The sequence below is a fragment of the Solanum lycopersicum genome, chromosome 6 (assembly GCF_036512215.1).
Source record: "Solanum lycopersicum chromosome 6, SLM_r2.1".
NCBI classification, from domain to species: domain Eukaryota; kingdom Viridiplantae; phylum Streptophyta; class Magnoliopsida; order Solanales; family Solanaceae; genus Solanum; species Solanum lycopersicum.
In genome coordinates, this window is record NC_090805.1 from 26,200,600 (window position 1) to 26,222,167 (window position 21,568).

The 21,568-nt window shown below is 37.7% G+C and overlaps 1 protein-coding gene across 1 annotated transcript; it reads left to right on the top strand.

Annotated features, from left to right (window-relative positions):
* Window positions 1-208: 208 nt before the first annotated feature.
* LOC101248109 (uncharacterized) lies at window positions 209-16,487 on the top strand. The gene is made up of 15 exons (XM_010323708.4): window positions 209-337; window positions 440-523; window positions 1,686-1,759; window positions 1,859-1,892; window positions 7,514-7,572; window positions 7,678-7,792; window positions 7,907-7,944; window positions 8,380-8,477; window positions 8,557-8,612; window positions 8,941-9,214; window positions 9,318-9,424; window positions 9,762-9,818; window positions 10,266-10,292; window positions 10,390-10,464; window positions 16,215-16,487. The coding sequence occupies exons 1-15, from the start codon at window positions 281-283 to the stop codon at window positions 16,263-16,265; spliced, it is 1,206 nt and encodes a 401-aa protein (XP_010322010.2). The 5' UTR covers window positions 209-280; the 3' UTR covers window positions 16,266-16,487.
* Window positions 16,488-21,568: the final 5,081 nt, after the last annotated feature.

A 21,568-nucleotide genomic window follows, 5' to 3' on the forward strand; every position in this document is an offset into this window, starting at 1 on the left:
TTTCTCTTATTAAAAAAATTGATAATACAAGGGTAGAGTAGACATTTAAAAAAAGTTAATTAGGAAAAGGAAGGGGGGGGGGGGGGTGAGAGAATGATATTTATCGAAGTTGAGGGTGAAGTTTGATTTTTAAAGTAAGTGTAAATGATTTTCACGGTTCACTTTTACCATATATAATTTATGGTATGCATATTTATTGTGCCTTGTTATTAACGAGATGAAAACACAACACATGGGAGTGTAACGCCTCCTCTTGTCACTCCAAAAAGAATCAGTTGGAATGTCAAGTCCTTTCATCTTCAAACGTAATGATTCTTCCAAATACGACTTTGTTAAGGTACATTCCTTCAACTTCAACTAATTAATTTCTTGTTTAATAGACTAATTAAACTAATACTTTTGCTAATCTTTTTTTTTTGTTTAAATTGTTTTTTTTAAGGTGAAAGTATGGCTAGGTGATAATGATGATCGTTACTATGTTCTCTCCAGATTTTTGCTAACCAGAATGTTAACAGTCACTAAGGTCCTGTCCACCCTTAATCTACTTAATTCATTTTTCTTCTACATATAATAACAATTAGTAATCTTTTGTTTTTTGAGTTTCTATTATATTTGTTATACTAATACACTTTACATGTAACTTAGTTATATCAATCGATAGGTCAATTATTTAGAATAACTACATTATCTTTTGACTCATTCTTAAGTTTATAACAGTCACAAACACTTCTTTTTTTTTAAAAAATAAAATAAAAATAAATTATGGATCTACCTAGCTCCAAAAGTCAGTGTGTTATAATCTCATTTTAATTATTCAACCATTTCATTTTATCGAGTTTGGGTTTAGCCCAATGATTGACCTTTATCTCTTCCAATACAACTAAAAGATCTTATTTATAACATGTAGCATGCAGTTAATTTAATTAGTAATGTGTAGTGTATCATCTACGATTTCTACATAAGGTTAATATTACATGTACAAAACACCTAAAATAAATAAATAGGGATTAGGGAGTACTTAATAAGTTCCACATAGTACCTAACAAGCACAACAACGAAATATGTTTTAGCGAGTGTAAAATTTTTTATCAGCAACATTTAGTTAATTGTCATTGGATTCAATTTAGTTAACTGTTATTGGATTCAATGTCGCTAAAGACTTTAGAGACATTTAGAAAGAGAGATAATTTCTATAAAAAATACATATTTAGCGGTAATTAAGCTATTATCGTTAATGAATTGCCGCTAAAGATCATTTTTTGGTACCGTGGATATGTGACGGAGACAACACAAAAGATACACCTTACTTTTCACATTAAAATTAAAATAATCAATGATTTGTTATTTGACAAATCAAATTTTGAAACAGATATCATCATTGATGTACATTGTGAGTATTCTTATACAAACAAATTCAAATGCATATTGTTCCACCTATTGAGATAATTTTTCTCAGTACTTACTCTAAGTTGATATATTATCTACTAAGTTGGTGAAAAAGGTATTGCCATTGTAATATTGTTATTTCACTAGAAAATAAGATGACTGTTAAATTGCAAGTCCTTGTTAGTCGTCATGGTAGTTTGATTTCTTGAAATGAAGGCCTTACTACCTGATCATGTTTTTCCGTATAACTTTATAGTATGCGCAATTTGGAGTTAATATGCATTTTCGCATGTTTGCAGATACCAAATCACGTGTCACTTAAAATTGCTCTTGATCTTAAAAAGCTTCTTGTTGACAACAGCCTTCTTGATGTGTACGTTTGACGTTGTAACTTATATATTCTTCTCAATTCAATGTTTTATATATCTACTTTTCTGTAAAACTAATTGTTTAATTACTACTTCCTGTGCAGCTCACAAGCAGATTTAGAGACAAACTTGTTTAAGGTATCACTTGCTGTTGTGTGTGTATATCCTTTGGTTCCTCTTTCACTCAGTTTTTTGATGCTCAGATAACGTTTGCATGATTGCTTCTGAGTTCTGATCATTCCATCTCTTTGATCATGAGATGCGGAATTTTCATTGATGAATTCGATATTGCAAATGCAAAGAGAACATGCCTCTCATTTTGCTAGAATGTTGGATACAGTCTTCTGCTTTTTTCTGTTGGTTATTCTCAGGAGCATCTCTTTCATATACCGACTCATAAACAAATACTATGAACAAGTACATATGACTTCATTACCCTGCTTTAGCTTATACTGACTCAAAAAGTGAGCAATATAGCTTCATGATTTCCTCAAATTGCTAGGCATTTGAAGAAACATCTTTAAAAAAATTTCTTTTCTTGGTACTAACTTGAAAATGCAGTTAGAACGGTTAAATCAGAAGAGAACTTTGGATGAGGATCATCCGTAAGCTGAGATGTCCTCGATGTTTTCAGGTGTTGTTGAATAATCATGTTTGACACAAAAATGTGCATGTCCCTTGAAGGAATATTGATTGTATTGAAGTGTTAACATAATAAGGGAATACATGGGAGATATATATAGGAGATATAAGAAGGAGTACTAATCCTAATAGGACTAGGATTAGTACACAGTAAATACTAATATTATTTAATACTATTTATTTAATACTATCTGTTATTATCCCCCCTCAAGCTGAGCTAAGCGAAAGCGAACGGAAGCTTGGAACTGAGGTAATCGTGCTGTCGGCTCGGGAGAGGCTTGGTGAGAATATCAGCCGGTTGTTCTTCAGTGGGTACATATTGCACAGTCATGGTGCCGGCCTGAACTTCATCGCGAACAAAGAGACAATCAATATCAACATGCTTCATTCTGGTGTGTAGGACGGAATTCTTGGCCACACAAATGCTTGATTTGTTGTCAGAATAGAGAGCAGGAACAGTGTGAGTGGCGCGGAGTTCGCGAAGAATATATGTGACCCACATGGTCTCAGCAGCAAGAAGAGCAAGAGCGCGGTATTCAACTTCAGTCGAGGACCGAGAGACCTTGGGTTATTTTTTTGTACACCAGGAAATCAGGTTTGGCCCCAAAAAAACGAGAAACCTCGATGTAGATTTTCTGTCGTTTTTATCATTCGCCCAATCTGAATCTGAGAAACTCCGAAGCTCCAAGTCCCCAGGTCGAATGAGTAAACCACGACCAAGAGTGCCAAAAATGTACCTAAGAATACGTTTTAGACAATGGTAATCATGTTCACTTGGTTGATGCATGCGCTGAGCAACTCGGTTGACAGCAAACTGGATGTCAGGACGGGTAATGGCCAGATACTGTAGAGCCCCAATGAGGCTGCGGAAGTGGGTGATATCGGCAAAGGGGGTGTCGGCTCCATTCGTAGACGAAGAGACTGCCATCGGTGTTGGTTGACTAGTGCATTTTTCTAGTCCAGCTTTCTGCAACAGATCTCGAGCATATTTTGACTGATGAAGAAACAAGCCGCTGCCTGTCCGAGAAACCTCCATTCCCAGAAAATAATGTAACGGGCCAAGGTCCTTCATTTTGAAGGTAGTATGCATAGCTCGAGTGACATCCTGAATGAGAGCTGCAGTAGAGCCTGTAATAACGATATCATCTACATAGACAAGAAGAATGACTGTACCGTGTGCTGAATGTCGATTAAACAGACTCGTGTCGTGTACGCAACATGTGAAGCCGAGTCCCTGGAGGAACATTTTCAAACGTGTGTACCAAGCACGGGGGGCTTGCTTGAGCCCATACAGAGACTTCTGGAGTTTGCAAACATGTTGAGGGAAGCGGGGACCAACATAGCCCGGTGGTTGCGTCATGTAGATAGTTTCATCAAGCATGCCATGAAGAAAAGCATTGAAAACATCCAACTGATTGATGAGCCAATTGTTGCGCACGGAGAGTGACAGTACAAGGCGAATGGTTTCCTGCCGAATAACAGGACTGAATGTCTCGTAGTAATCAAGCCCATACTCCTGATTGTAGCCTTTAGCAACCAAATGAGCATTGTACCTGGAAATACTGTCATCTGCATTGTGTTTAATTTTGTACACCCATTTACAGCCCACTGGGTGTCGCCCATGGGGCTTAGGTACAAGAACCCAAGTTTTCTGATCAGTCAAAGCCTTAAACTCGTCATACATAGCATGACGCCAATAAGCATTTTTTTAGGCAACAGAGTAGGTTGTTGGTTCACTATCGGGAAGGGGTGTATTTGGTAGTATGGTAGCCTGAAAGATTTTGGGTTTAAAGATACCGACTTTGCCACGGGTTAACACAGGATGAGTATTGGGGGGTGGCACGGGCGGTGGTGATTCGGGGGTAGCCCGGAAGGACCCAAAATGGATCGGGCTGGAGATGTTGTGGGTATGGGGTGGTTCGGGTTGGTTGTGAGTGTGGGTGGTGGTTGCGGGTGTATTGTGGGTGACGGTCTAAGGGGTGATGAGGGGTGGTTGGATAGTGGGTGGAGGTGTGGGGGAAGGTGGTGAGGGACCCTGTGAGTATGTTGGAAAAAGGGGAAGGACGCCAATGAATGATGTATTTGTGGAGGAGGAAATAGACTCGTAGGGAAACTCATTTTCGACAAATTTGACATGACGAGATATGTACACTTTATGAGTTTGTGGGTCAAGACAGCGATAACCCTTGGAGGTAAGATGATAGCCCAAAAAAATACAAGGACGGGATCGGGGTTGTAAATTGTGAATAATATGAGGGCGTAGCCAAGGGTAGGCAAGACACCCAAAGATGCGGAGGTTGGTATAATTGGGAAGTTCTTGGTAAAGGAGTTGATAGGGTGATTTGTAGGAGAGGGTGTGACTGAGCATTCTGTTAATGAGGTAGTTTGCGGTGGCTAGAGCTTCTACCCAAAAGGAGACAGGGAGATGAGATTGATGTAGAAGAGTAACCACCGTTTCAATGAGATGGCGATGCTTACGCTCAGCCACCCCATTTTGTTCGGGAGTGTATGGACAGGAGGTTTGATGTATAATTCCTAGGGATTGCAGAAACTGGCCAAAGATGTTATTTACATATTCATTTCCATTGTCACTTCGAAAAAGTTTAACATGGGAATTGAATTGTGTTTTGACCATTTTTTCAAAAGTGACAAAGGTGGTGTATGCCTGTGATTTGTGTTTTAGTGGGTACAACCAATTGTATTTTGTAAAATCATCCACAAAACAAATATAATAGCGAAAACCAGTAAATGAAGGAACAGCAGTAGGACCCCATAGGTCAGAATGAATAAGTTGAAAAGGTGCAATTGTACGCTTCTCAGATAAAGTAAAAGGTAATTTATGAGATTTAGCAATTGAACAGGAGTCACAATTGTTTAGATGAATGGAAGAAAAACTTAATTGAGACATTAAAGAATTTATTATTTGAGTAGACGGGTGACCCAGACGACTGTGCCACAACAGACTGTGACCATCAGCTGAAAGAGCCACCGGAGCCACTGGAACGCTTTCTGAAACTGGGTAGGCAGACGAACTTGTGCCAGGAAGAACGTACAGACCATGCTCACAGGGGCCCTGAAAAATCACCCTCTTGGTAGTATTGTCTAGGATCTGAAAATCATTAGAGGTGAACAAGAGTGAGCAATTATTGTCTTTTGTGAATTGGTGAACTGAAAGGAGATTGGTTTTAATAGAAGGGGCGTGGGTAAGGTTACCTAGGTGAAAGATAGCGATGGGGTTTTAATGGTACCCGTACTAGTGTGAGAAATATTAAGGGACTCACCGTTGCCAACAGTAATACCATTGAAGCCATGACATGGATTTAGAGCGTTAAGCTTGGATAGATCAGAAGTAACGTGCATGTTGGCCCCAGTATCCAACAACCATTCAAAGGAAGGGCCGGCTTGAGATGCATAATTGGCAATGGTTATCACTATTTCGGCTCTCCTCATACCGAAACCAGCAACGAACAACGGTGTAACCTGTTTTTTGACAGATTTGACAAGTTGGACGATCCCGCTCGTAAGTGCCCTGCCCGCCGCTGGAAGATGACTGCCCGCCGCTGCCGAAGGAGTGCAGATTGTTGTTGTTGTCGTGCTGCTGACCGTCGTACGGCGGACGACTGCCCTGCCGACTGCCGCGCCCGCGGCCTCCGCTGTTTCTACCGTAGCCGCCGCGGCTCCCCTGCCGGCCGCCACCATGCCCCCCGCGATAGTTCTGGCTTGCGGTGAGGGCGGTGGCCGACTCCATAACAGCGACTTCTCGGAGAAGAAGTTTGCTCTCCAGATCCACGTTGATTTCTTCACTTTTTAGCCACGAGGAGAGAGTAGCCAGGTCAACGGGCGTTGGACTGATGCGAACCGCCTGTTTAATGGAGGAGTAAGCTTGTGGGAGCCCCCGAAAGACGCACATGACGAGATCTTTTTCGGGAATGATTTCGTTCACGGTGTCGAGGGCTATGATGATGGTGGAGACCTCGTCTAAATACTCCGCCATAGTTTTCGTGCCTTTGGTAATTGTGTGTAGACGATCACGCAATTGAAAAAAATGAGAGTGGGAAATTGATGCATAGCGTGTTGCGAGGGCCGTCCATAGGGCTGAAGCAGTTGTGTAGGATCGGACGTGTTTCTGAACCGTGGGAGAGATGACCGCAATCAAACATGATCGGATCTGGCCATCCACGGCTTTCCAGGTGGCATGGACCGGATTGGTTTTTTCTGATTTGTCCGTGGCGGTGATGACTGTCGGCGGCGGTTCTGTACTTCCATCGATGTATTTGAGAAGGTAATTGGCCTCAAGGGCTGTAAGAACGGTGATTTTCCATGTAGGATAATTTATGTCTGATAATTTTTCAGGAATCAGGGCATGAAGATGCCTGAGAAGGATTTTAACGCCAAAAGGAAGTGAATCGAGAGGATCCACCTCGGTTGTCATGGCTGCTGCCGCCCAAGAGAAGAGAGGGAACGATCGGTGCCCTAAAGAGACAAAAAAACTTAGAGAAAAGAAGATCTAGGTTTTCTGGCTCTTGATACCATGAAGGAATATTGATACATGGGAGATATATAGAGGAGATATAGGAAGGAGTACTAATCCTAATAGGACTAGGATTTAGGAGTACTAATCCTAATAGGACTAGGATTAGTATACAATAAATTCTAATATTATTTAAATACTATTTATTTAATACTATCTGTTATTATCCCTAATAAAACAAGCTTTTAAAGTATTAGTAATGTACATATCTTGCAATCTAACAAAGGAAAAAAGTGGTCAATTTTTTTCTCTTATGACAACCACTTCTACAAGATATTACCACGGAACCTATTGCCTCAACCAATTTTTTTTTAAAACAAGGATAGATCATGCAGAAGAGATTTAGGTCCAGTTTCCTCGTTTGCTTTATCATAGGTAAGCATCTCATTCTAGTTCATGTTGATTTAACTAAGACAAATCAAATGCAAAATATATTTAGATACAATTTCATTTTTTCTTACTCATTATAACTATATAAACATCTCATTATAGTTCATGTTCAACCTGCCCTTAGCTTTCTTTATAGTTTGAAGTTCTCAAAGTTTGAGTTGGAGACCTATACTGAATTTCATTGAATCCTCTGCAGCTTATGAAACGAAGAGGTTTTGGAGACGAGTATATAAAACGTTATAAAATGATGACAAGGTGAGTGATATATTCTTTCTCGCCTGGTAATTCTTGTTTATGGTATACCTATTTTGCAAAGTGTAGTTTTAATCACACCCATTAATTTTTTGTATATGTTCCTAGATTTCACCATCAGAGAGTTCCTCTTGTAATTCTTGTTTGTGGTACTGCCTGTGTTGGGAAGTCTACTATTGCTACCCAACTCGCACAACGCCTGAACTTGCCAAATGTCTTGCAGGTATCTATTCCTTATAAATTTCTTGGATTTTCTTCCATATTTCTTTATTTGGACTTCGAAGCATGTACTCCGTTGCTTTGTTATCCATTCATGGCTTTTCATTTTTTTTAACAGACAGAAATGGTTTATGAATTGTTGCGCACATCAACAGTGTACGTACTATCTCTGCAGATTGAATTCTTCAGTTTTGATATATTTTAGACATTATGACATAAATAGATACTCAAACTTGGCCTTGGACGGTAAGTAAGCATTCCAACTTTGAGTATGCATATCTAGATACCTCAATCGTTCTCCATTGTGTCAGTTGAATACTCCAACGTACAAAATGATTATCATGACACCTTCAGAAATTATGTGTCACATCAGCTTCGGTCCAGGTGTCCACGAGACACAATGGGGATAAGCTGGAGCGTTTAGTTGCCAATTGAGATCATGTTGATGTGTCTAGATGTGCACTCTCAAAGTTGGAGTGCTTACTAATTTCTCGAGGCCAAGTTTGCGTGTTTGTTGTGTATTATGCCTTAGGAGTTTTTGCTGAGAATTCCATTATAGTGATATTCACTCTCCTTGTAAATATATGTCAGTGCACCTTTGATGTCTTCTCCAGTATGGACACGTGGCTTCAACTCACCGGAGGAGCTAATGACTGAATTTTGCAGAGAATGCAGAATAATATGGAAAGGTAATTCGAGACCTATCAGTATAAGTAGCTGATTCAGAGAATATCAAGGAATTTAATCCATATTTCCTCATTTGTGTAGGTTTGGCTGGTGATTTGAGAAAAGCAACGAAAGATGGCAAACCGATTATAATTGAGGTATCACAATTCGCCCATGCTTAATTATTTATTAAAGTTCACTTTCTGTTTTTCTTTTTTCAATTTTTTTTGAACTCTTTAATTGGTAAAGATGGAATACGAGTAGCATACAGTATTACAGTTGTTGATACCAGCTGATTTATATAGCACCAGCTTATTCAACAATTAAAAGCCGATAAGAAGTTCCCTTTCGCTGCTATATGCAATTTTCGAGAATAATATATAACATCAACTTGTTCAAAAATGAAGTTCCCTCTGGCCTCTACCTTCATTTTGCCAATTACGATTTGACCATCTAGTGATCTCTCTTTCATGGTAACAATGGCAGGGCATACATTTAGATCCTAGAATATTCATGATGGAAGAACATAAATTACTACCACCGCCCACTGTAGACTACGAAGAACTAAACTTTTCGAAGGTAAAAGACCACAAGGAAATACAAAGGGAAACTAATCACAGTATTGGACTTAGCAGTCAGAGTAATGGTAAAGATCGATATCCTGAGAATGTTAGTTCAGATGGAGAAGCTTCTGAGTCAGACCAGCTAGCAGATTTTCTAAAATCAATGGATATTGTCGAGAAAATTTATGAAAATACAGGTACGTCTTGCTGCAATATTTTCACTTCTCCTTTTTTTTCCTTTTAAAATATTGGCAGAACCGGTGTCTCGTAACAAATTTTCTGGCCATGCTGGTGAAACAGTTAATGATTCAGGAGCAGATCAAAATCCTATTCACAGAAAACAAAGTTTGGGTGATCTGCCAATATTTGTTCCGATAGTTCTAAGGATGGCGGACTTTGATCATAAGGTGGTGTGATTTCTCTTAGTTTATTTCCCTTCTAGATTAAAAAATTATGACAAGTGAATTAGAGTTCTTTACTACTGAATTTATGTTTGCTTCGTATTCTTCTTATACTTGAAGTCAAGGAGAACATGTCGTTGTCTTACATTTATAATCGTTCCCAATGGCCTTCCACATCTCTCCATATTGTAATTCTTGTTATTGATGTAATATGCAAGTAAAATAAGTCCTTTACATTATCTTATATTGAAATGTGTGACACAAAGGAATAGGAATGCTCCGTGATTTTCTGTTTTGGAGCTTAACTAATGGAGGAAGTTTCCTACTGTTAATCAATAACCAGGAATTTCTGGAGGAGCGGGTAGCTACTCGTACATTCACGGAGAAGGATCTTGACCAGGTTTTAAATGCTTTGATTCTTTCAATATAATTTGGTGCATGATCTTATCAGTCTCTGGTACATGTCCTTGTCACAAATTCTCTCTGTTGAAACTTTTACTGACATCTACTCTTACTGTCTTCACGAATGAGCATTTGATTTTGTAATTGATATTCATATGTAATTATGGGGCAGGTTCCCTCGATATTCATTTGATAGCGGTAGATTCTTCTTTCCTGAAAAAAAGACCGATAAACAAAAACGGAAACAGAAAATAACAGCAAAGATGGAGAATGATTGTCCTACATTTATATATTTATGATGAAAATATGCATTCACATAGGGCATAGTGTATTTGTATGCTTGAGAGCATTTTCCTTTTTGCGTTTGTTGTTTAGCTGTTAATTCACTTTAGGAACTTTTTTCCAAGTCAAAGACAAAGTGATAACTAACTTGATGACTATTCAGGACTACCTGTGTTCCTTTACATCACAGGTATGATCAATGTGCTCGTTTTCTATTTGCTTCCGTTTGATATTCTTTATAGTGAAGATCCAATTATTATCCACAAACTTCATGATCCTGTGAACAGGGTTTGAATGTTGTTGACGTATCAGCTGCAACATTTCCACAGACACTGGATTGGCTGCATAATTATCTTCTTCAGGTAATTTTCTGCAGTATTATATATCCTTTTACAATGGTGTGTTTTGTTGGTTATATCACTGGTTGATTGTTGATTTCATTTGGAAAAGTTGCTCAGTTTATGTGTGAGGTGTAGGACCGGCTGGCAAATGAATTGGTTGTTCACAATAAATTTTCTTGTTACTACTTTTAGTGTCTCGAGCAAGGTTTCTAGGGGAAATCATGAGCAAAAATCCAGAGAGTTAACTACTAACCATATTCTTGATGAATAAGGTGCCGATTTAACTATTGTGTTTACTGCCTCGAGGATACACATACTTCTATTCTTTTACCTTACACTAGTGGTACTCTTTTAGCTCCCTCGATTAGAAGCTATCTCTGCTATCATGTTCTGGTGCATTCACCAAAGGAAATATCACCATAAATTAGTAAAATTAACCTTAGGCATGTTAGAAGTCCGAGGTGCTATAGTTTGACATGCGTTAAGTAACATCATCTTGCAATTTTTCGGTTAGCCAGATTATCTATGTATAAGTTTGGGCATGCATATTCATTTAAGACAACTTTAAATAGTAAACAGAAGTTCGACATCAATTACTCCAAGGAAGTAATTGGACAACTATTGACTAAGTTAAACCTACATATAGGCTATGTATAGTGATAATGTGCTTGAAATGTTCTTCTTTGCTTTTAATCGAAATAGTGATCATAATTAATAATAGATAGTATTAAATAATATTAGTATTTACTGTGTACTAATCCTAGTCCTATTAGGATTAGTACTCCTTAATCCTAGTCCTATTAGGATTAGTACTCCTTTCTATATCTCCTATATATATCACCCATGTATTCCCTTATTAGGTTAACACTTCAATACAATCAATATTCCTTCATGGTATCAAGAGCCAGAAAACCTAGATTTTCTTTTATCTAGGTTTTTTTCTCTCTTTAGGGCACCGATCGTTCCCTCTCTTCTCTTGGGCGGCGGCAGCCATGACAACCGAGGTGGATCTTCTCGATTCACTTCCTTCTGGCGTTAAACTCCTTCTCAGGCATCTTCATGCTCTGATTCCCGAAAAATTATCAGACATAAATTACCCTACATGGAAAATCACCATTCTTACAACCCTTGAGGCCAATTACCTTCTCAAATACGTCGATGGAAGCACAGAACCGCCGCCGACAGTCATCACCGCCACAGACAAATCAGAAAAAACCAATCCGGCCCATGCCACCTGGAAAGTCGTGGATGGCCAGATCCGATCATGTTTGATTGCGGTCATCTCTCCCACGGTTCAGAAACACGTCCGATCCTACACAACTGCTTCAGCCCTGTGGACGGCCCTCGCAACATGCTATGCATCAATTTCCCACTCTCATATTTTTCAATTGCGTGATCATCTCCACACAATTACCAAAGGCACGAAAACTATGGCGGAGTATTTAGACGAGGTCTCCACCATCATCACAGCCCTTGACACCGTGAACGAAATCATTCCCGAAAAAGATCTTGTCATGTGCGTCGTTCGGGGGCTCCCATTAGCTTACTCCTCCATTAAACAGGCGGTTCGCATCAGTCCAACGCCCGTTGACCTGGCTACTCTCTCCTCGTGGCCAAAAAGTGAAGAAATCAACGTGGATCTGGAGAGCAAACTTCTTCTCTAAGAAGCCGTTGTTATGGAGCCGGCCACCGCCCTCACCGAAAGCTAGAACTATCGAGGGGGGCTTGGTGGCAGCCGGCAGGGGAGTCGCGGTAACTACGGCAGAAACAGCGGAGGCCGCGGGTGCGGCGGTCGGCAGGGCAGTCGTCTGTCGTACGACGGTCAGCAGCACGGCAGCAACAACAGCCTGCACTCCTTCGGCAGCGGCGGGCAGTCATCTTCCAGCGGCGGGCAGGGCACTTACGAGCGGGATTGTCCAACTTGTCAAATCTGTCAGAAAACAGGAAACACCACTGTTCGTTGCTGGTTTCGGTATGAGGAGAGCCAAAATAGTGATAACCGTGCCAATTATACATCTCAAGCCGGCCCCTCCTCTGAATGGCTGTTGGATACTGGGGCCAACATGCACGTTACTTCTGATCTATCCAAGCTTAACGCTCCAAATCCATATCATGGCTCCAATGGTATTACTGTTGGCAACGGTGAGTCCCTTAATATATCTCACACTAGCACGGGTACCATTAAAACCCCCACCGCTATCTTTCACCTAGGTAACCTTACCCACGTCTCTTCTATTAAAACCAATCTCCTTTCAGTTCACCAATTCACAAAAGACAATAATTGCTCACTCTTGTTCACCTCTAATGATTTTCAGATCCTAGACAATACTACCAAGAGGGTGATTTTTCAGGGCCCCTGTAAGCATGGTGTGTACGTTCTTCCTGGCATAAGTTCATTACGCACCCAGTTTCAGAAAGCGTTCCTGCGGCTCTGGTGGCTCTTTCGGATGATGGCCACAGTCTGTTATGGCACAGTCGTCTGGGTCACTCGTCTACTCAAATAATAAATTCTTTAATGTCTCAATTAGGTTTTTCTTCCATTCATGTAAACAATTGTGAATCCTCTGCAATTGCTAAATCTCATAAATTACCTTTTACTTTATCTGAGAAGCATACAACTGCACCTTTTCAACTTATTCATTCTGACCTATGGGGTCCTACTGCTATTCCTTCATTTGCTGGTTTTCGCTATTATATTTGTTTTGTGGATGATTTTACAAAATACACTTTGTTGTACCCACTAAAACACAAATCACAGGCATACACCACCTTTGTCACTTTTGAAAAAATGGTCAAAACACAATTCAATTCTCATGTTAAACTTTTATGAAGTGACAATGGAAAGGAATATGTAAATAACATCTTTGGCCAGTTTCTGCAATCCCTGGGAATTATACATCAAACCTCCTATCCATACACTCCCGAACAGAATGGGGTGGCTGAGCGTAAGCATCGCCATCTCATTGAAACGGTGGTTACTCTTCTACATCAATCTCATCTCCCTGTCTCCTTTTGGGTAGAATCTCTAGCCACCGCAAACTACCTCATTAACAGAATGCCCAGCCACACCCTCTCCAACAAATCACCCTATCAACTCCTTTACCAAAAACTTCCCAATTATACCAACCTCCGCGTCTTTGGGTGTCTTGCCTACCCTTGGCTACGCCCTCATATTACTCACAAATTACAACCCCGAACCCATCCTTGTATTTTTTTGGGCTATCATCCTACCTCCAAGGGTTATCGCTGTCTTGACCAACAAACTCATAAAGTCTACATATCTTGTCATGTCAAATTTGTCGAAAATGAGTTTCCCTATGAGTCTATTTCCTCCTCCACAAATACATCATTCATTGGCGTCCTTCCCCTTTTTTCAACATACTCATAAGGTCCCTCAACACCTTCCCCCACACATCCACCCACTACCCAACCACCCCTCATCACCCTTTCGACCGTCACCCACAATACATCCACAACCACCACCCACACTCACAACCAACCCGAACCACCTTATACCACAACATCTCCAGCTCGATCCGTTTCGGGTCCTTCCCGGCTACCCCCGAATCACCACCGCCCGTGCCACCCCCCCCCCCCCCAATACTCATCCCATGTTAACCCGTGGCAAAGCCGGTATCTTTAAACCCAAAACCTTTCAGGCTACTATACTACCAAATACACCCCTTCCCAATAGTGAACCAACAACCTACTTTGTTGCCTCAAAAAATGCTTATTGGCGTCATGCTATGGATGACGAGTTTAAGGCTTTGACTGATCAGAAAAACTTGGGTTCTTGTACCTAAGCCCCATGGGCGGGACCCAGTGGGCTGTAAATGGGTATACAAAATTAAACACAATGTAGATGACAGTATTTCCAGGTACAAGGCTCGTTTGGTTGCTATAGGCTACAATCAGGAGTATGGGCTTAATTACTCCGAGACATTCAGTCCTGTTATTCGGCAGGAAATCATTCGCCCGGTACTATCACTCGCCGTGCGCAACAATTGGCTCATCAATCAGTTGGATGTTTCCAATGCTTTTCTTCATGGCATGCTTGATGAAACTATCTACATGACGCAACCACCGGGCTATGTTGATCCCCGCTTCCCTCAACATGTTTGCAAACTCTAGAAGTCTCTATATGGGCTCAAGCAAGCCCTCCGTGCTTGGTGCACACGTCTGAATATGTTCCTCCAGGGACTCGGCTTTACGTGTTGCGTACACGACACGAGTCTGTTTACTCGACATTCAGCACACGGTACAGTAATTCTTCTTGTCTATGTAGATGATATCATTATTACAGGCTCTACTGCAGCTCTCATTCAGGATGTCACTCGAGCTATGCATACTACCTTTAAAATGAAGGACCTTGGCCCGTTACATTTTTTTCTGGGAATGGAGGTTTCTCGGACAGGTAGCGGCTTGTTTCTTCATCAGTCAAAATATGCCTGAGATCTGTTGCAGAAAGCTGGACTAGAAAAATGCACCAGTCAACCAACACCAATGGTAGTCTCTTCGTCTACGAATGGAGCCGACACCCCCTTTGCCGATATCACCCACTTCCGCAGCCTCATTGGTGCTCTACAGTATCTGGCCATTACCCGTCCTGACATCCAGTTTGCTGTCAACCGAGTTGCTCAGCACATGCATCAACCAAGTGAACATGATTACCATTGTCTAAAATGCATTCTCAGGTACATTTTTGGCACTCTTGGCCGTGGTTTACTCATTCGACCCAGGAATTGGAGCTTCAGGGGTTCTCATATTCAGATTGGGCGAATGATAAAAATGACAGAAAATCTACATCGGGGTTTCTCATTTTTTTGGGGCCGAACTTGATCTCCTGGTGTACAAAAAAATAACCCAAGGTCTCTCGGTCCTCGACTGAAGCTGAATACTGCGCCCTTGCTCTTCTCGCTGCTGAGACCATGTGGGTCACATATACTCTTCGCGAACTCCGCGTCACTCACACTGTTCCTGCTCTCTATTGTGACAACAAATCAACCATCCGTTCGCCAAGAATTCCGTCTTACACACCAGACTGAAGCATGTTGATACCGATTGTCTATTTGTTCGCGATGAAGTTCAGGACGGCACCATGACTGTGCAGTATGTACCCACTGAAGAACAACCGGCTGATATTCTCACCAAGCCTCTCCCGAGCCGACAGCACGATTACCTCAGTTCCAAGCTTCTGTTCGCTTCCGCTCAGCTCAGCTTGAGGGGGGATAATAACAGATAGTATTAAATAAATAGTATTAAATAATATTAGTATTTTCTGTGTACTAATCCTAGTCCTATTAGGATTAGTACTCCTTAATCCTAGTCCTATTAGGATTAATACTCCTTCCTATATCTCCTATATATATCTCCCATGTATTCCCTTATTAGGTTAACACTTCAATACAATCAATATTCCTTCAATAATGTGCTAACATATGAGTCGATGTATATGTATATGTGATACAATGCAATAGACATCAAGATCCTTCTTGCCACCACAAGAAACAGAGAAAATACAATGTAGAGTAGTAAGGATGGGTTGACATGAAGTTTCACTAGGATGCATGTTCAAATGCTTTCGCCGGTGATAGTGTTGTAATATATAAGATTATGTGTAAATTGTATATTTCATGATTACGTTTGAGTTGCAGGTTTACTTTGTTGAGGTGAAAAGTTATAGCTTGTCTAGACGGTTACACAGATTGAATATTTAATTTCTTACTGATTTGTTGAACTTATTCCTTAAACTTCTTCTAACTATTTTACAGGTTTTGGAAAACGATTCTACGAGGAGATTGAGCAACCTACCTCTGAAGTGAAATGTCGAGAGCCTCGATGTGTCATCTTGTGGAGCTCGGATTTACTTTTGATAGATATAAAGTATAAAGTTGTTGTAAGATAAAATCTTTAAGTTTGCTCCATGAACCCTAAATATAGTTGTAAGATGTAATGTATCTAGAGGAGACTACTATATATGTATATGCTTGACGCTTTCAAACTATTTTTGATGTTTATGTTGCATAACGGTTTAAGGTCTCTTGATGCCCAATTTTCATTTGAGTGATGATAAAATGTTATTAGTAACTCCATAATATGTGTTCTATTCTATATTATCATGTATATGAAGCTATGAGCAATATGCTTCTTTTAGGAATGTACACATTGTTCTATAATCCATAAATGTTTGTAATTACTTACCTTCTATGTTAGAATTTCTTGTACTACATGTAATGTATGTGTATAAATATTCTTACATACATAATGACCTCAAATTTGGCATTCTCTGGCACTTACCATCACTTGTTCCAACCGCTTTCTCTTGTGAGATGTTTTTGAACACAAACTATCCATAAAATTCCTAAGGTGTTCGTGGGGTCTTCAAGAGCTAAACCCTCAAATATTACTCTTTGTTGGAGAAATACTAGTATTGTTCCATATAGATGAAAAAATCCCCTCCTAATTGTGGGAGGTAACCGAGTGGCTCTCGTGGTTAAATGATGTTCATGTGCATGTAAGTCAATTCACCAATGTTTTCAATTTTGACCGTAGTGACTATCATTGTCAATCATGTTTTAGACCTGTAAATCAGCAAACAACAACGCCAAGCAAACAATTTTACCATAACTAAACAAATTTACAAACTAATTTCTAAAATGGAATTCTTAGCCATCATTTTTCAACAGCGGCATCATTTTTTATAATGCTTAAACAATTCCACAAAACCAATCCAAAGAGTAAGTGATTGTCATCAATACAAATATCCAATTAAAAGTCAAAGAATGATATATTGTAGTGAATTCTATGAAGAAATTTGGAATGTAAGTTCATCCATTTGTAGTAATAAGGGTAAATTTCATATATGGCAAACTTATTTGATTAAAAAACATTATATGGGTATAGTTTACCTAATTACACTATATGGGTATAGTTTAGTTATTTTAGGTGTCTTTAATTTTGTATATAAAGGTTTTTATTTTTTTATTTTATACAATTCTATTTTAAAAAGTGGTTTGTAACTGAAGCGTTAAATATTGTAACAATAAATTAAGATAATACCACAATTTTAGGGAAACGTCCCTTTTTTAAGCTAGACGTTCAAATTCAAAAAAAATCATATTGCAATTGAAACAAAAATATAATTTTATTTTTGCTCTTTGTGAAACTGAAGTTCAGCAATATTTGCAATCGAATACAGGTAAGTATTTTTTTTATGAAATTTCTTGGTTATTATTGCAATAACTATACAATGTAAATTGGATTTAGAAATTGTGATTTGTTTTCTTTCGTTATTGTGATGTGGTTTTCTTTTTTTAAAAAATCAAAATATGATTTTGTTAAGCTGAATTTGTGTTCATTTGTTAGTGTGATGTGTTTTTTTAAAAAAAAAAAATTCAAAATATGATTTTGTTAAGCTGAATTTTCGTAATATACAATTATATACTGTTAATGTAATTGTATATGTTATTCGCATAATTTGTATATTTTGTAATCGAAACTATCTAATCAGTGGTCATAATTGTATATATTCAAAAAACATGTGTTTTTTTTGATAGATTTATATACTATTGTAGATGTAGTGTTTGTATATTAAAAATAATAATAGTATAAAATTTCTATAATTTGATTGTATAAATATTGTTGTATTAATTGTATATATGATCTTTGAATTATTATATATATATATATATATATATATATATATATATATATATATATATATATATATATATATATGGGCTCATTAGCTATCTTGGTTATGCATTCTGGAAAATGGGACGATACAAATAGTTATGTTGATTATACTATAGAGGGAGTAGTTTTTAAGGAACAATCAACGTTTCTTGATTTTTATACTACTATTGCGAAACAGATTGGTGTTGATATGAATAATAAGACTTTGAAGATTGAGTACAAGGTTGAAGAAAGCAATAAACGAATGGTTATACACAATGACATGGGTGTCAGAGTGTACGTAATGCTAAAAAAGGTCAACACTGATTTTAATAAATTTCCTATTTGTATAACTATTTTGGATTCATGTGATAGACAAATTTCTCAGTGTAAAGAGTTGGGGGTGTTGGCAACTGTTGGAGAAAATGATTGTCATGATATGATTGTTGTTGAACCTGAGGATACAAATGTTGCGTTTGTATCGATTGATACAACTTGGGTGATTTCAGAAGAATCTAATAAGCATGTTGAGGTTGATCAAGTATACAAGGACAAATCAATTTGAAAGCAGTCATGAAAAGATATGTGATTAAAGAGAAATTTCAATATAAAACTACTCGATCAATATCAATAAGGTAGTGTGACTCTCAAAATATTGACTTTTAAATTGTATAAATGTTTGTATTGCCTATTGTAAACTAAATTTGTATACTATATTAAAAATCTAATGCAGTTACACTGTGGAATGTTATTCTAAAGGATGTGAATGGTGAATGAAGGCCTCTAATATCAACAAATCTGGAATATTCAGAATTCGAGCATTCAACCGAAAGCATACATGTCCTTTAAAAGATAGAGTTTATTCGCAAAGACATGTAACTAGCAATTTAATAGGAGGGATTGTGAAACCTAAATTTGTAGATCATAAACGTTAATATACACCAGCTGATATTAGAAAAGATGTTAAGATTGATCTAGGAGTTGATGTCAACTATATGTTGGATTGAAGGGCCAGAGAGAAAGCATTGAAAGCTTTGAGGGGTACACCAGCTGCATCATATGCAAAGTTACCTGCGTATTTGTATATGATGGATATCACTTACCCGGGGTCTCATATACGTATGAAAAAGAGTACGAATAATGAGTTCTTGTATCTGTTTGTTGCATTGAATACATTTATCCAAGGATTCAATCATTGTAGACCAGTAGTCGTGGTGGATGGTAGTCATCTGAGAGGTCCATATAATGGGACATTTGTTGCAGCAAGCACGACAGATGGCGCAGATATATATATATATATATATATGTGTGTGTGTGTGTGTGTGTGTGTGTGTGTGTGTGTGTGTGTGTGTGTGTGTGTGTGTGTGTGTGTGTGTGTGTGTAATAATGTATATGTATATACTTGAAATCTGTTGTATATGTACATTTAATATATGATTTTGATATTATTGTAGGACATATATTTCCACTTGCGTATGGTATTATTGACTCAGAAAATGATGCTGCGTGAACTTGGTTTTTTGAGCAACTTAAAGAAGCATACGGTGAGAGGAGTAACATGTGTGTTAGGTCTGATAGAAATGAGAGTATTATAAAGGCTGTTACAAATGTATACAGTAATGTCCCACACTATGCTTGTATGTGGCATTTATGGAATAACGTTCAGAAAAAGTTTAGAAAATCTCATGAGAAGTTATCTGGTGTATTCTATACAATGGCAAAAACTTGCACAAAGAATGAATTTGATATGTTAATGGATACTGTAGAAAAAGAAGATATAAGAGTGAAAGAGTATTTGGATTTAGTTGGATATGAAAAATGGGCTCTTTGTTATGCACAAGTACATAGAGGATGGCACATGACATCAAATATTGCTGAGAGTATAAATGCAACACTTGTTTCAGCGAGAGAACTGCCTATTTTTGAATTTCTCGAAGAGGTAAGGCTATTATTTGGAAGGTGGAATCATGACTACAAGGAGGAAACCTGCACATTCACATCATTGATAAATACCATGACATACTAGCAGTGAATGAAGCATTGAGCAGAAGAATGGCGGTAATATTTAAGAATAAGTATATATTTAGGAGTGTTGACCAAATTTAATTGTATATTATATATTAGTATGAACATCATTTCATTTAATTGTATTTATAAATTAACAAGTTGTACTGTCAACTAAATATGTGCACAATGTTAATGATGATGGGAGATATTTTGTAGTCTGTCTAAAAGAAAAAACTTGCACATGTGGAAGGTTTCAGTACGAGGAAATACCTTGTGAACATGCTTGGGCGGTATTGAAATGGAAGAGTCTACCACTAGATGAATATTGCTCAGATTTATACAAACCAAAGACAATGTTGAAGACATATAATATGCCCATACATCCTTTGCCGAATGTAAAAGCATGGTTGATTCCGGATAGCGTTATTGCTGATGATGTATTACCTACAAAATTTAAACGACCTTCTGGCAAGCCAAAGGGTAAGCCTCGGAAAAAAAACAGCAAGAGAGTTATCGAGGATTAAGGGGAAAAATACATGTAGCACATGTGGAATGACAGGTCACAATAGGCGTTCGTGTAGAAATAAGCCAAAAGATGTTTAAGGCTGATTGTTTTTTTCTAATTAAATTTGAATTGAAACTATATGCATTATGAATTAATTGAAATCTTTGTTTTTGTATACATATTACTTAAACTACGTCTTAATTTTGTTATGTGTTGTATTTTAATGTGTGTGTTGTATGACATACAAAAGTAAATATTATACTCAATAAGTTTTAGCATATACTATATACAATGATTAATTTGAACAACATATATAGTTGTTATACAAATACGTAAATTAAATTTGTATATATATACGCAACATGATAAAATATTCAACAATAAACAAGTAGAGATTATAAAAATAAAACTCTTTTATCCTATATACAAATAAAACCTGAACAACATATATTGAATATGCATATACAATTAATAAAAACAGTGAATAAGTGCTAGTATATACTATATACAATTAAAAACCTGAACAACATATATCTTTTGTTATACAAATTCGTAAATGCAATTGGTACATGTATATATTTATTCAATAAGATTGTATATGTATATTTATTGCAATATAATTGTTTGTGCATATACAATAAAATACATTGAATACGTGCTAGTATATACATTGAATACGTGCTAGTATATACTATATACAAAAGTAAATATTATACTCAATAAGTTTTAGCATATACTATATACAATGATTAATTTGAACAACATATATAGTTGTTATACAAATGCGTAAATTAAATTTGTATATATATACGCAACATGATAAAATGTTCAACAATAAACAAGTAGAGATTATAAAAATAAAACTCTTTTATCCTATATACAAATAAAACCTGAACAACATAATATTGAATATGCATATACAATTAATAAAAACAGTGA

What these genes read in the sequence shown, in the direction of transcription:
- LOC101248109 (XM_010323708.4), top strand. Translation starts at nt 281, where the DNA reads ATGTCAAGTCCTTTCATCTTCAAACGTAATGATTCTTCCAAATACGAC. An exon ending in GACAACAGCCTTCTTGATGT is followed by an intron (nt 1,760 to 1,858) that starts GTACGTTTGACG and finishes CTTCCTGTGCAG; the next exon opens with CTCACAAGCAGATTTAGAGA. An exon ending in TGGCGGACTTTGATCATAAG is followed by an intron (nt 9,425 to 9,761) that starts GTGGTGTGATTT and finishes ATCAATAACCAG; the next exon opens with GAATTTCTGGAGGAGCGGGT.